Source organism: Drosophila mojavensis, unplaced genomic scaffold, assembly GCF_018153725.1.
Source record: "Drosophila mojavensis isolate 15081-1352.22 unplaced genomic scaffold, ASM1815372v1 contig_74, whole genome shotgun sequence".
Classification (NCBI taxonomy): domain Eukaryota; kingdom Metazoa; phylum Arthropoda; class Insecta; order Diptera; family Drosophilidae; genus Drosophila; species Drosophila mojavensis.
Window position 1 is genome coordinate 1,361,334 of NW_025318899.1, and position 14,311 is coordinate 1,375,644.

A 14,311-nucleotide genomic window follows, 5' to 3' on the forward strand; every position below is an offset into this window, starting at 1 on the left:
GCAAATGTTTGTTTGTGCTTGAATAAGCTGAACGGAATGCAACTAGCATAGTGAATGTACTCAATTAGTATTCATATTCATATAACTTTTCAGTTGCATCTCTCAGCTGAGTTAACTTCAATTTCGCATTACTCATACGCCATGTGTTTCAGGTACACAAGTGCAGCTTCATTTGCCTAGCTGAGATGTTATTATGGTTAAATGCAAATATTACATTTCTACTCGTATTACTCATACGCCACGTAGTGCAGTTACACAAGTGCAGCAGCTGCTGCTGCTGCTGTTTCATTTATCTATTCCAGCTTTGAGCTTCCCTGAAATTCATAAATGCCCATTGAATATTCAGCCAAGCCAAATGTTTAGCTACTCAGCAAGTTTGCTCAAGAGCATTTACACGATTCGGGCATTGCGCATACGCCATGTGGTGCCGATTGGCAAATGCAGCTGCTGCAAGCAAAACCAAATCCATAACAGAATCAACAGAACGCTGAACGAAACAAGAATCAATGTGTAATCGAGAGCTTTTATTTCCGGGCTCGCCGCAAAGATGCCAGCAGCCGATGGGAGCAAAATTCATATCGAATTTGCCAGGCGTCATGTTTTCCAAATGCAGAAACCGAATGTAACTAGAACATTTCGAGTTCGAACAGCAAATGTGGTCGAAAAGTTTTTGTGATTATTTTGCTGCTCTTTTTACATGTGTGTGTTTGTGTGTGTGTGTGTGTGTTTGTGGTGCAAATGGTTTGAAAGTCGACGAGATAAGCAAACAAATCCGCAACCAAAAATAGAAAGAGCAAAATAAATAAGAACAAACTGCAACAGAGAGCAAAAACTGTGCAGCGCCATTCGTTGGGGCAATCAACATGCATATGAGGTCCTGCTGAGCGCTGTTGCTCCTTTCGGCAACGAAAACTCGTTTTGCCTGCCGGCAAATCCAATGCGGGACTTTAGTAGTAGTTGTTACTGTCGTTATTGTTGTTGTTGTTGTTGTTGTTGCTGTTGCAAACACATTTCAAAGTCAAGACACAGACACAGGCACAGACGCAGCAAGCGGCAAGCGGCACGCTGCAAGCCGCAGAAACCGCTGTTCAGCTGATTCGTTGTCCTCTGTGCGTGTCTCATCGTGGTTCGGCATTTGCTTAGCATTTGATTTACAAACGTCTACAGCATTTGAATCAAATTGAAATTGGCTTATCTTTTTGCACGCGCCACCAACGAGCGGTTTTTGGCCACATGACAACGGGAACGAGAACGAGAATCAATGCTGAAGCTAAACTTAACAAGTTTTGGCTATGGAAGTGGCTTAGAAAAATGGCTAAAAAGGGCTTAAGAAAATAGCTTTGAAGAAGAAAATCTGAAGTTAGAGAAGGAAGCCTGAAGAAGACCAGCAGTTACTCTGCAAGATGAATGGGTGGGCTAAGTTGTACTAAAGTAATACCTATAATAATATAGCTAAACTGTGTTTATGCAGGGTTAGGAATTAGGTATAGTATGTGTCTGTCTATAAAAACTAGTGAACTTGCTTTTCATACACATTAAAAAGACGCTTAAAATAAACAGCTAGATCTAGCGTGAAACTAGTCAAATGGTCAGCATTGTATGGATAAACAGCACTAGAAGGCGTGGCAGCTATAAAACCGCCAACGTGTAAGCGCATTTCCCGATGTGTCTGTCTGTGTATGTGTGTGTGTGTGTGTGTGTGTGTATCAGTGTGAGTCAGTGTGTATCTGTGTGTGTATCTCTGTGTGCCTTTCTATTTCCCCATACATTTGGCTATGCGGCTGTGTTTTGGGCTAACTTTGACTTTATGCTCGAATCTCTGTGTACATATGTATGCATACACAATATATGTATTCTCTTTTGGGTGCTTTTGCATAAGCAGCAGCAGCAGGCAGGCAGTCAGTCAGACCGGGCTGAAGCCCAAAAAGCTTTCATGAGGAAGCCGCAGCAATGGTTAGACAAATGGAGTGGCACTGGCATTCACATAGGAACTGCAATGCTAGCGTCATTGTCCTTGTCGCTGGCAGGAATACTAACACACAGCAGCTCGGAGCAGCAATACCAGCAGCAGCAGCAGTAGGAGCAGCAGCAGCAGGAGCAGGAGCAGCAGCAGCCACACAGATGCATGTCAAGGTTGCGGTTGTGTTGCTCTGAGCAACGCTTGTCCACATCCTGCCCCAAAACACCTACACCATGGCCTCCATCCATGCTATCCGGCTCACCCCCCTCCCCCTTCTCCCTTATGCCACATTGACCGCATCGCATTGACTTGACTGGAGCTTAGCTGGCGGCCTGACTGACCGACAGCCTTGTTTCCTTCCATGTTTCCTTCCTGCTCTAAACTGTAAACACTCCGGGCTACCTCTGCCTGCCGCCTGCCGCCTGCCGTCTCCCGCTAGCCCCGACCTCCCCTAATCCATTAACATGCGCTTCATGGCTAAGTACTCCCCATTGTATTAGAAGTTACGAGCGTTTGCTTCTCTCTAGCAATTGCATGACTTCTCCTTAAGCTCTGAGCATCAAAATAAAAAAAATTGAAGCCAACAGTTGAGAGAATGGGCGAATAATACGGAAAACAACATGAAAACGTAATTTGTCTTTTAGTTTTATTTCTCTTAGGTTCAAAACTCAATGCGACGCTTAAAACTCAAGGTCAATTGCAATTTAGTACACAGTTCTCCAGAGACACTCTCCGCTCGTATATGAGGCGGATGATGAGAGAGGAGAGGAGGGGTATTACTTTTAATACAAACTGAAAGCAAAATCAAATCTGGTCTCTACTACGAAGTCATGGGATATTTAATAGTTCGGCTTGCCGGACTCTTCTCCTCCTTCCACTTCTCCATTTATTATACATATATTTATATAATACATATATAGTACGCTCTTTGCTCTACCTATCGACTCAATATGCATTTGTATTTGTCTCCACAGGGTATCCCAAGCCACTGCCTGGTAGTGCAGCAGGTGCAGCTGCTGGCAATTGCTCATCCGCTGGGAATACACCCATCAATTCGCGTCGTCAATCGCGCGCCCTGGAGTGTTTGGTGCCGCCCCGCACGGGCTCGTTTCGTAGCCGGAACTCGCCGCTGCATCAGCCGGATCCGCCGCCGCGCCCTCCGCTCGCCTTCTGCAAGCGACGGCTCAGCTGGCCGGAGGTCGATCCGCGCTCCAATTCTGGGTAAGTGTGAGGCCCTAATGCATAGTTGATGATGTGCGAGAAAGTCGTAAATGGAATATTTTCCCCCTTTTTATACCCATTGAAAATGAAAATTCGCGGTATAATGTTTTTTGTGAAAATATATGTATAGAAAGAGACAGAACTTAAAAAGTAATGTAAAGTAGAGTAAGGCAAATTCTTAATGAGGACGAAGAGCAGATAAGAGAGGGCCACTAAGAGTCAGAGATCTGAAATTTGAAATTGCTGTAATAATTCTGTAGTATGGGTATTTATTAGTCGAGCACTCCCATTCGGAGTTTGTTTTTATTTCCGTGTGGCCTCCCGCTGTACGTTTGTTCATTATAATTAGCTACGGGGCGCCGCGAATAGCTATTTACTTATATAAATATACGTATACACATATTATGTATGTTTGTTTGTGCATTTGAAACAGCAATGCATAAATTATATAAGGTCTGCGCCTAACGGGCTCCTCACTTGGAGCTGCTGCCCATAAATTAAATATTTAAGGACCTGAAAGGCTTCTCGGAGAGAACTGAAATGAATTATTTACCAATTATTTTACGTATTACGTATTACGCAGTACATAGTACGTCTTACGTAGTAACGTCTTGCATTTGTTTTCAGTGCGCTCTCTTCCAAGTTTCAAGTGCGACCTTCATAATTATGTAATTACAAAAGTTTGCTCTTCGCTTTTGTTGTTTAGTATTTTATTTTTAACCCTCTCTACGTTGTAGTTCCAAAAGAAACTTTGGGCCACGCCCCTCACCAGCGCGCAGCGCCTCGCCTAAGTCTATGCAACATTGGCAGTTTCGAATGCGGGCCCAACCTTTTGAGCAGCTCAAACTTTTTGGCCAAGTTAAGCACCCACACACACACACGCACATAGATAAGGCCATATCTTAGCATTGAAACCTTGAGAAGGGACAGTGGAAGGTTTGCTAGCAGCAAGGTTGCAACATGCTGCAGCCACAACGACTGCCGCTGCCTCTGCCACTGCCGCTGCCGCTGCCTCGACGTCTGCTTTGCATAATGCGGCTTCAACTTAACCTGAAAATGTGCGCATAATGAGACTGTGGTCTTGAGGTAACATTTAATTAAGCATGAAATGAGATTTTGCTAGGTGTTGCTTTAAGAAACACCAAGTTAGCTGCACTCCATGAGAAGCGCCGAGAGAGGCGCGCGCGAAATGAATGTAATTAAAAGCCCTAACTAAGATGCTAGCAGGCCAGCACCTACTTAACGTGTATAAATAATGTATACAATAAAGAGCAAATATTTATGCCACAGTTGGTAAATACCAAAACACATTATGAAAGCTCTACAAATATACTAATTAAAAATGCATATATATGTAAACTTATATGTAAACTATTTACAGTAAGCTGCACAAATTTCATTTGTCAAATTGTTGCAATTAGTGAATTAATTCTAAAATTATGTGTGTGGAAATGTAAACAAATTTAATTTAAATTTAATTGCCAATTCGAATCGGTTAATCGATTATTATCGATAGTAAATAAATACCATGATTAAAGGCATATTTATTTAGAACTGAAAGCGGACCAGACTTCTTGGGGTCTGTCCAGACTTCGTCTGCCTGTTACATTTACTTTCGCAAAACCATTTTACGCAAAGCTAAAGAAAAGTTTAACAAAGTGTTTACCAACACTGCACGAAAATATTTGCGACAATATAAATGCGCAATAAATAATAAATAATAACGGGCAAAACAAAGAGAAAAGAAAGCAAAACAGCAGCTGAAAGTGCCTCCAGAAGCAGCAACAACAGGGCCAGCAACAACAGAGCAAGGCGCAAAAGATACGCCAAGAACTTTAAACTGAAATTGAGAGCTCGTTGACAAAAAATCGCAAGGCAAACAACAGCAAAACTTGCGCCAAAAAGTTTGAAAATTAAATTTTTTAGCGCAAAAAAAAGAACAAAAAATATGAAGAATGAAAACAAAATATGAAACTTGCGAACATTGCACTGTGTATGCCAGAGCCACGCCCCTTGCCAACTTGACAATTGGGGCGCTCGAAACTGAACTAAAAAAAAAAAACGTCAACAAAAAGTGTTGGCCACATTTGCAGTGCGAGCGGCGAGTAGAGCCCAAAATGATATTTCTGGCACAGCACGGCTTATAATTTTTATAGTATGCCCTGTAAAAGCAATCGATAGGGTAGATGTGTTAGAAGAGTGAACAAGATATTATAGTCTGATGAGGGATTATAAGAGTGAAATAGATATCATAGGTATACGACTGTGTCTATACTCTTTTATAAATATATCGATAGTTGAAATGTGTTATCGATAAATGATATATCTATATAATGTTTAACTGCATAAGAAGTTCATCATTGTTCATTAGTTTGCCTTCGATGCATACTCTACTGTTTGCTCTCATATCAATACTGCTTATAGGGTATCTGTTAGTCAGGTGCTATCGCATGCTTGGCTAACATCATAAACGTAAAAATCTGAAAACGCTGGCAACAAAGTTAAGCCGCTTAGACGCTTAGCCGCTGCCCATTTTGTGCTGAGTGTGAAAAGTTTTGTAGCTCAATTTAAGGACACACAGCTGCTGAGTCAATATCGATGTGTGTGTGTGTGTGTGTGTATGTCATGCAAATCAAATGATTAGGCACATCATCATCATTATCAGCAACAGCAGCATCATCATCATCATTATCGTCTGCAACCCTTAACTGAGTTAAAAATCTGTTAACTGGCGCACTGGGCGTATGATTAATAAGAAAACAAGCTGCCAATTTTACATATATCTGTGTGTATATATATGTATGCATTTTAATATATTCATATATATGTGCGTGTGCTGTGCGCCTACATATATTTGTATACAATTAGCGAGCGGCAGGAGAAGCAACAAGCGTGTGGGCCGAAAAGAGTCGACCCTTATCAATGTTTGAAATAGGTCTGACATGAATGCGGCGCCATGCAAATGGAATACTTAATACTTATGTCGAGCATATTGACAGTGCCAATTAGAGCGGGCTGACACGACCAGCACGAGGCGATGCTGAAAATTGTTTGATAGCATCAAGTGCACTCGCATGTAAACTAAACTTTGATATCCTAACTCTCTCTCCCTCTCTCTCTCTCTCTCTCCCTCTCTTTCATGCTATGTCTCCACAGCGTACAGGAAACGGATGGGTCGTATTTCGAGAACTTTACATCGCTCGGCTGGAAACGTGAAAATCGTCGCATGTCGGCGACGCGTGCGGCCGAATCACGTGCCGAGGCTAATCCAGAAAATGAACGTGATCCGCCAGTGCCCGAGGAGTCCATCGAGCGGCACGATGATAAGGAGAAGCTCTATGTGGAGGTGCTGCACACCATAGCCAATACAGTGGGCGCACCTGCGCCCGGCGGGCAGGTGAGTCAACAGCACACACACACACACACATATATATCTATATATACTTGCATATAAATCAAATATACGGTAAAAGGTTCAAACACTATCTATGAATTTTTGATTAAGCTTGAAACTTATGCAAATTACAGCTGGAAATTAACGAGCGGTTAGCTAGATGATAGATGAGGACTTAAAGCCCATCCCGTGTACCACTAAAATGTTGTGCAATTTAAATGATTAATACCGTTTAAGGGTTTTAGGTCCTCGAGGGCAAAGTGTTTGGGCCAAGACACGTTTCGGCATGTGGCAATAAAATTCAATTATAAAAGTGTTTTTTTCTGGTTTTTTCTGTCGATATGAGAGAAGAGCAGGAGATGCGGAGACAGAGGCAAGGACAGAATAAGTAAAAGTTTGACTGGATTTTCATTTCGATTTGCCGTTTTCTCAGTAATTTTCCAATATTTTCACAGGGCCAGAACGCCGGCTGTGACCTTAGCTACATTTTTCAATTATCGTTTTTAATTTAACAGTGAGAAAATTGCACAACTAATGAAACTTTAGTTGAGTGCAGCTAGAAAAGGAGGCGGGAAAGGGAAAGGGGACTGAAGTGGATTCAGGGAAAACTAAGTTGGCTCATTCAGTGGGGGCTTTGGGTTATGGCAGCATAATAAAACTTTCAGCCGTGGCCGGGCAAATGACGTTAGTCCTGCTGTGATTCAGATTGAAGCCGGGGTCAATTCTCACAGGGCCCCAAGCCCCAAGCCCCGAGTCGAGTTGAGTCGCGTCGAGTCACTAAACTTATTTATTCCGCAACAGAGCTCAACGGGCGGCGTTTCCTGCCACGCTCCTGCTCCACATAATGGAAAATAATTACAAATCGCAGCAGCTGCAAGTGGGCTAATGCCTTTAATGCCAACTAATGATTGAATAAATGTGCGTTGCGTTAATGCCTTGACTACGCACAGCTCTCTGATAAGTCGAGCCCCAATTCGCCCAGCGCAACTTTGATTGAAATCTCTAGCATTACAACTCTTCCGAGAATCTTCTCGAGCTTTTTTCTAAACACCACCGAGTCTTTCAGCCAAATCTAACTTTTTGGTCTTGTAAAGTTTTTGCTTTACGTTTTTGCCATAAAACGTAGTTGGCAAAGTTTCTTGATCTTTGCATCGTCGAGTTTTTCCCTTAAAAAAGTGCAGTAGCAAAACTTCTCTTTAGGAGTTTGCCTTTCAATGGGGAAGAGAATACTACAATTAGTACCTGCCTGATGATTTTTCGGAACTCAACTTAACGGGCATTATCTGTGACAAGTTTTTCGTGCACGCCTTGTAATATTTATAAGCAACGATTGGCCTAAGTAGCAAAAGTATCTTTTATTCATAATGTAAATGCTCCAAAATGCCAGAAAGTACTTGAATGAGAGAACTAAGAGAGCAGCAGTCGGAAGTACTCGGCTAAACGATACTCTGAGAGCAGCCGTTTGCATAGACAGCAAAAATATATTATATTCATGACTTTAGTGCTTTTAAATACTAGAGAATACTTCAAAAGTATTCGACTAGCAGATGCTCTATATGCAGATGAACTAAATATTGTATATCAATTTTTAAACTTAAAGAATATTGTATTCGATGGAAACTCTAGCTCTCATCTATTTCTAGATCCAAGATAAATCAACTTTCAATCTCAAACTCAAACTACAGGGCATTGCCCAGTCGAGCTGACTCGGAAAGCTCTTTGTATTTATATAGATGAGCACAAATAAGTCTTACAAATGAGGCTTAGATTTTGCCTAGTCAACAAATGATTGGAACTGTGCGTGGAGGTGGGCGTGGACTTCAGTGTGGGCGTGGCAGCCGAGACTAGCTCAGCTTTCGAGTGAGGCTCGATACTTAATAACTTAGCTGGACTCGCTGCTGCTGCTGCCTAGGCGACTGCAGTCAAAGCAATCAAATTAAAAGAATACCGAAGCGACAGGGGGCGGGGCAGGGCGGGGCCTGGCATAGTTGAGTGGGAGTTGGAGTCGGAGAGGTGATGAAAGCGCCACTTGAAGCGTGTGCAAATCGGCAAGTCAGACTGGAGCGGCTAATAAATTCGACAAGATAAATCAATATGCAAAAATGTGAGAAAATATAAAAAGGAAAATATGCGCCAGAACCAGCAAAAACAACAACAACAACAACAACAGCAACAAAATTGTTTGATATAGGGTCGCGAGCAAGGCAAACAAAACAGAAAAAGACCAGTGAAAAAAATTGTAGTCAATAAAAACAAATAGCTAAGAGTTATTTGAATGGAAAAATACCCTGTTAAAGCGGGCAGGCAAAATGAAAAGGCAAAAAATATGTTATTTAAATTCTTTTGAGGAAAATCAAGTTGCTTAAAATGAAGAGAGTGAGTTGTGCATTAGAAATACCTCTTAGATTTACAGAGCTGGAAAACTAATATTCCCCATTTTAGTCCCAGTTGCAGCTGAGCAACTGAACACCTGAGCACACCTGGCTGCAGCTGCTCAACTGTGAATGCTCAAGTAGCTTTATTATTTCAGCATTTTTCTGCACACGGCACCTGCTGCTGCTTACGTAAATTTTGACAAGCTCATGATACCCCTTTTTATACTCGCTTTTGAAATGAAGAGAGTATATTATGTTTGACTGTTGAAGCGGGTCTGTTGGAATATTGATATTTGGCATAAGATATCAATGGAGAATATAATATCCCCAGGGAAATACTTTATCTGGCATCTAAGAAATGCTAGAGATTAGACAGATAGAATTTAGATTTGTTAAGATAGCCGAGTCTCATTGAAGACCTGGCTCATCAGGTAAAACTCTATCTACCAAAGCCTTTTCAAAAGCAGCTACTGAACCTTTGAGCCCTAAGCGAGCATTCTACAGTCGTTGTTGCAGGACAAAAACATCCTTTTTTTTATTTTTTTATTGATTATAAAACCGCGAAGCGTTATTCAGCAAAAAAAAAAAAAAAGAAAGGAATGCCAATTCATTCACTTAGTGTTTATTTTTTCTCCGTTAAGCAATTTGTAATATGAGTGACAAGTTAATTAAATTGAATGAAATTAAAATAAATGTTTACCGATGCACGCGGCGTATGCGTAATATTTAACACGTACTTAATCTCTCCCACTCTCTCGCTCTCTTTCTATTTCTTACTCTGCCCTTCTCTGTTTACAGTTTGCGCACTATAAGGACGAAATGTATCTGCATGCACAGCGCGCCTTTGGCGTCAATCCGGATCGTCATTATCGACTGCTGCACGCCTCCGCCGAGGATAAACCGAAGATAATCGTCCTCTCTGTGGTCGTCATTGAGGCCGATGGTCTCGAGGCGAAGGATGCGAATGGTAAGCAGAGTTACAGCTCTCTATCTCTCAGTATCACTCTCTACCTATCTCTGCCTCCCTTTGCTCTCTGTGTATCAAGCTGTCAAGTTGTCTCTGTGTATGTGTGTGTGTGTGCGTGTTGTGCAAATATTTTTAGTTTGCAAATTGATTTGCGGCTGCCTTAATAATTGCATTATGAATTTCCTCTCTGTGTATGTGTGAGTGTGTGTGTGGGTGCTTTGAGTGCGTGTGTGTGCCTGATTGGGCGCATCAAAAAGCCAAACGAGTCACCCATAAACTGTTCCCAATATGCGTCATGCTCATATATTTTACATTTTTGTCACATGTTAATAATACCCTGTAAAGTGCAGATATGTGGGTATGCTAGTGTTGTGGCACCGCAATGTCAAAAATATAATAAGAGCTAGAAATTGTGATTGAATAACTAATCGAAAATTAATCTATAATTTTCTTAAGTGATAAATATAGAAAAAATATTGTTTAGCAGTATTAACATATATAAAACCCAATATAAATAACAAAACATACATATATTTGTGATTTTTCCCACAAATATACAGAGCAAAGCTTAACAAAATATTCCACGATAAAAAATATCGATATATATGGAACCTAATATTCTCTACTTATTTCATAGAAAATCAAAATTATCAGAATTGTTCAAATAACATTGTATTTTAATAATAATAATATAATACATAAAGAACTTATAGTTTTGATTGTATATCTATCAAATATAGTCACTATAAACTCTAAACACTTATTTGGTTGTTTCAGCCATGTCACAGTTATGGCCAGAACCCATCCACACTCAGCGAACCGAGCGGCGCTGAGCAAACCGCCAGAGACGCAGGGCCAAAGTCAAGTCATCGACTCTGTTCCGCAGCTCGTTCAATAAATTTGCAATTTAATGCTTCCCATTTTGTTCATTATGCTCGCAGAAGAGCAGCCTCTGCTCCTGCTGCTGCTGCTCCTGCTGCTGCTGCTGCCGCCTTCATCGAAGGCAACGCAATTTCGCATTTTAATGTGCTCAAGGATGTGTAAGGAATACGTTGAGTGCTCGCTCCTGTTGCCAGACTCAGCATTTGCTGTGCTCTGCCTTGCCTTCCTCTCTCACTCTCCCTCTCTCTCTCTCTCACCATCTGCCATCTGCTAAATGTACTGCTGATGGCTAACGTCTGGCTGTTTGCCTGCCTGGCAGCCAATAGCAACAACAACAACAACAACGACAACTACTACTACTCGTTGCCAATGAAACGTGGCTGATGAGTGCCTCGCCTTTTGTTTGGCCTTCCGCAATTGGCCGTAGTCGTTGCCATTGCCAGATCTGATGGCTGGCATCAGGCTCTGTTTTCATTAGCAGCAATCGCTACTATTTCAGCTCAAGCGTTACAAAAAATACCCCAACTCGCAGTTGACTAGTTTTTCTAATAATCTCAGCTAGAGATGGCAGCGTGCTCAGTCCGACTGAATGTCTGCAGATATATCCATCGCTCTCTTAATGGATCAAGTTAAATAATATAATTATGTAATAAAATTAATCTCTGGATTTATCTTTTAAAAAGTTAATATGTTTTTATCCTCAATCTTCAAGCTTCATTGATTTAATTTGTTTTATTTTGTATACTTTGATTTTACATTACTTTGGAAGAATATTATTATTATTATTGTAAACTTTATTTGTAAAGTAATAAAAAATAATAATTATAATATTTTTCTCTCTATTTCTATTTCTGTCTATAAATTTCTATTTCTGTCTATAAATTTTTGCAATTTATTTTTTTCCTAGACTAGGTCTATATTTATCAATATTAGTCTGCTTAGTTGTACATTCATTCGCCGTCCCTTAGGTCTTACTGCTTGGATATTGATACGCCCAATTATTTTTCGTGCTGTTCTCTTTTGTTTTTTTTTTTTATGTCGTGTCTCGTGTCACTCACCCATCTCTATGGCGTGTTAAAGCAATCTGCGCTCGCAGAGCTCGAATTAAATTCGTATAGCCCATTGAAGACATTTAATCGATTATTATCTCCCAGCTGAGTTGCTCGCAAGCTCAGCTGCCGCAAAGGTTGCCACACGCAGTGTAATCCCCTCTATCCCTCCCCCTCCCACTCTCTTCGGCTGTCTTTCTCTGCTCTCTTTGTTACTTTCACTGTGTGTGTGTGTAAATCAGTGGCACTTAATAATTGAGCGGCACTTTATGCAAATGAAATGTTAATCATACGCCCTGTGTGACCAGCAGTGTCTGCTGCCAGCTGACAACCAGCTAGCTGCTGCTGCTCCTGCTACTGCTGCTGCTGCTCCTGCTGCTGCTGCTGCTGCTGCTGCTGCTGCCTGCAGGCGACTATCATTAATTGCCATTTAATGTCGCACGCTTTTCATTAATGTTATAACACTCTCTCACACACTCACTCTCTCTCTCTCTTTCTCTCTTTCTCTTCCTGTGCAGGCTTCTCGGATCCGTATTGCATGCTGGGCATACAGCCGGACGGCGGTCCGCCCGTGTCGCCGCTGCCGCTGCCGCCGACGCCGCGCGCCCTCTCGGCGGACATGAGCGGTGGCTTTGATAACAGTGCCACGGACTCTCCGCCGCATCGCAAGCACAGCTTCCGCTTGAGCTTCAAGCGGCGCGAGGCCGGTCGACGGGAGCAGCGCGACTCGCTGGGCGGCCCGGTCCCAGCCAAGCTCATCAAGGCGACCAGCATCAAGCCCCACACGCTCAGCCCCAAATGGAATGAGAAATTCAAATTGTAAGTGTGCATCAAATGATTATCCATCTTATCGATATAGACACATTTAAATGCCATCACGTCTCCATTATCCGCTCGCTCACAAAAAATTATTCAATTACGGCTCGATGCGTTCGCTCAATTTAGTTTGAAATATATAGAGAATACTTTGGAATTTCGATTTGTAGGTGCCTGGAGACAGTTCATTTCAGTTCATTTACGGCTCGCCGCATGACAAATGTTGCGCATACGCCGCATTGCCCCCAATCCCGCACTCCACTCTCCACACACACACAAACACAAACATTTATCGTTCAGCTGCGATCTCTGACAAACAATGGAGCAAAACAACTTCCCATTGTGGGCCGTAATTTACGAGGCAGGGGAAAGGAAAAAGAAAAAAAACAAAATTTAATTGCGGCCATAAAATCGACAATACATTTAACAATAGCAATTGCAATCGCCATCAAATTTATGTTGCAATTGCAATCAATATAAGCTGCAGCACAGCTGTCCTCAAGGAGCAATTCCGTGTTTTAAAATGCCAATACAACATGGAAATTTATGCAAGTTGACAAGCTGTTGGATTGTTTAGCGTTTACTCAAAGTTGAGCTAGCAATAAGTTGACAAGGAGCTGCCTTGAAAGACTGTGTATCTGCATATGAAATACTTAACTGGTAGATAGGAGGCGTAGCATAAGTTGACGGTGGAAATAAAGTGAGGACAGACAGAGTTGGACATTGCTTCATATACTCATTAAACATGCAAGGAGATTGGAAGACTCTATATGTATTATACGCATATTAAGTAAATACTTAACTTGTAGTTAATCAGTGTGTCATAATTTGACAATAGAAATATGAAAGTGAGGATAGACTGTTAGGAATCACATTAGAATGACAGAGCTTGACATTTATTCATATACTCATTAAACAGGCATTGAGTATTACACTCCTATTAAGATGCTACTTAACTTGTAGTTAATCAGTGTGTCAAAATTTTATAGTAGAAATATGAAAGTGAGGATAGACTGTTGGCAATTACCTTAAAATGATATAGCTAGACATTTATTCATATACTCATTAAACAGACATGGAGTATGGAGGACTGTATATTTCTTACACTCCTACACTTATACTTATACTTAACTTGTAGTTAATCAGTGTAGCTTAACTTGACAGTAGAAATATTCAAGTAAACAGCGTGTGACCTTTGACCGGGCCATGAGAGAGTCAGAGCTGAGCTGCCAGCTGAAGTTAATTATGCCTTCTGTTTCTATAGAATCATTAAACATTTATGCATACAAAATGTAGCCGTAAAGGCTTAAAAGCGTAAAGCATATTCAAAACGTGTTCCCATATCCGTAAATCTGCTCGTAAAGCGCCAAATGAGTTCTTTTGTTTCATATGTGTGGATAATACGAGTCGTAAATATGAAATTTGAGTATTTGCTATAAAAAAGAAACAAGCAAAAGTGTCACAAACGGGAGTAACTGACTGATAGATACCTTGGACTCAGCCCACTGTTGACATTGCCTTTAATCTACATATCTTGGGGGCAGCTGCAGGTAAATTCTGATCAGGAATACATATTATGAGCCCTGCTACACACACATTGGCATAATCCCTTCAATCTAAACTCCCATTTCCCATGAGTCAAGGGTA

At 41.3% G+C, this 14,311-nt stretch overlaps 1 protein-coding gene across 2 annotated transcripts in view; it reads left to right on the forward strand.

The window, feature by feature from the left end:
• Positions 1-14,311, forward strand: part of LOC6586488 (BAI1-associated protein 3) — a 71,419-nt gene that overhangs the window by 42,770 nt on the left and 14,338 nt on the right. For both annotated transcript variants that reach the window (XM_002012066.4, XM_044009594.1), the window contains 4 exons: positions 2,935-3,181; positions 6,338-6,578; positions 9,749-9,917; positions 12,367-12,667. In XM_002012066.4, the coding sequence (XP_002012102.3) occupies positions 2,935-3,181; positions 6,338-6,578; positions 9,749-9,917; positions 12,367-12,667 (958 nt within the window). The remainder of the gene's footprint in view (positions 1-2,934; positions 3,182-6,337; positions 6,579-9,748; positions 9,918-12,366; positions 12,668-14,311) is intronic.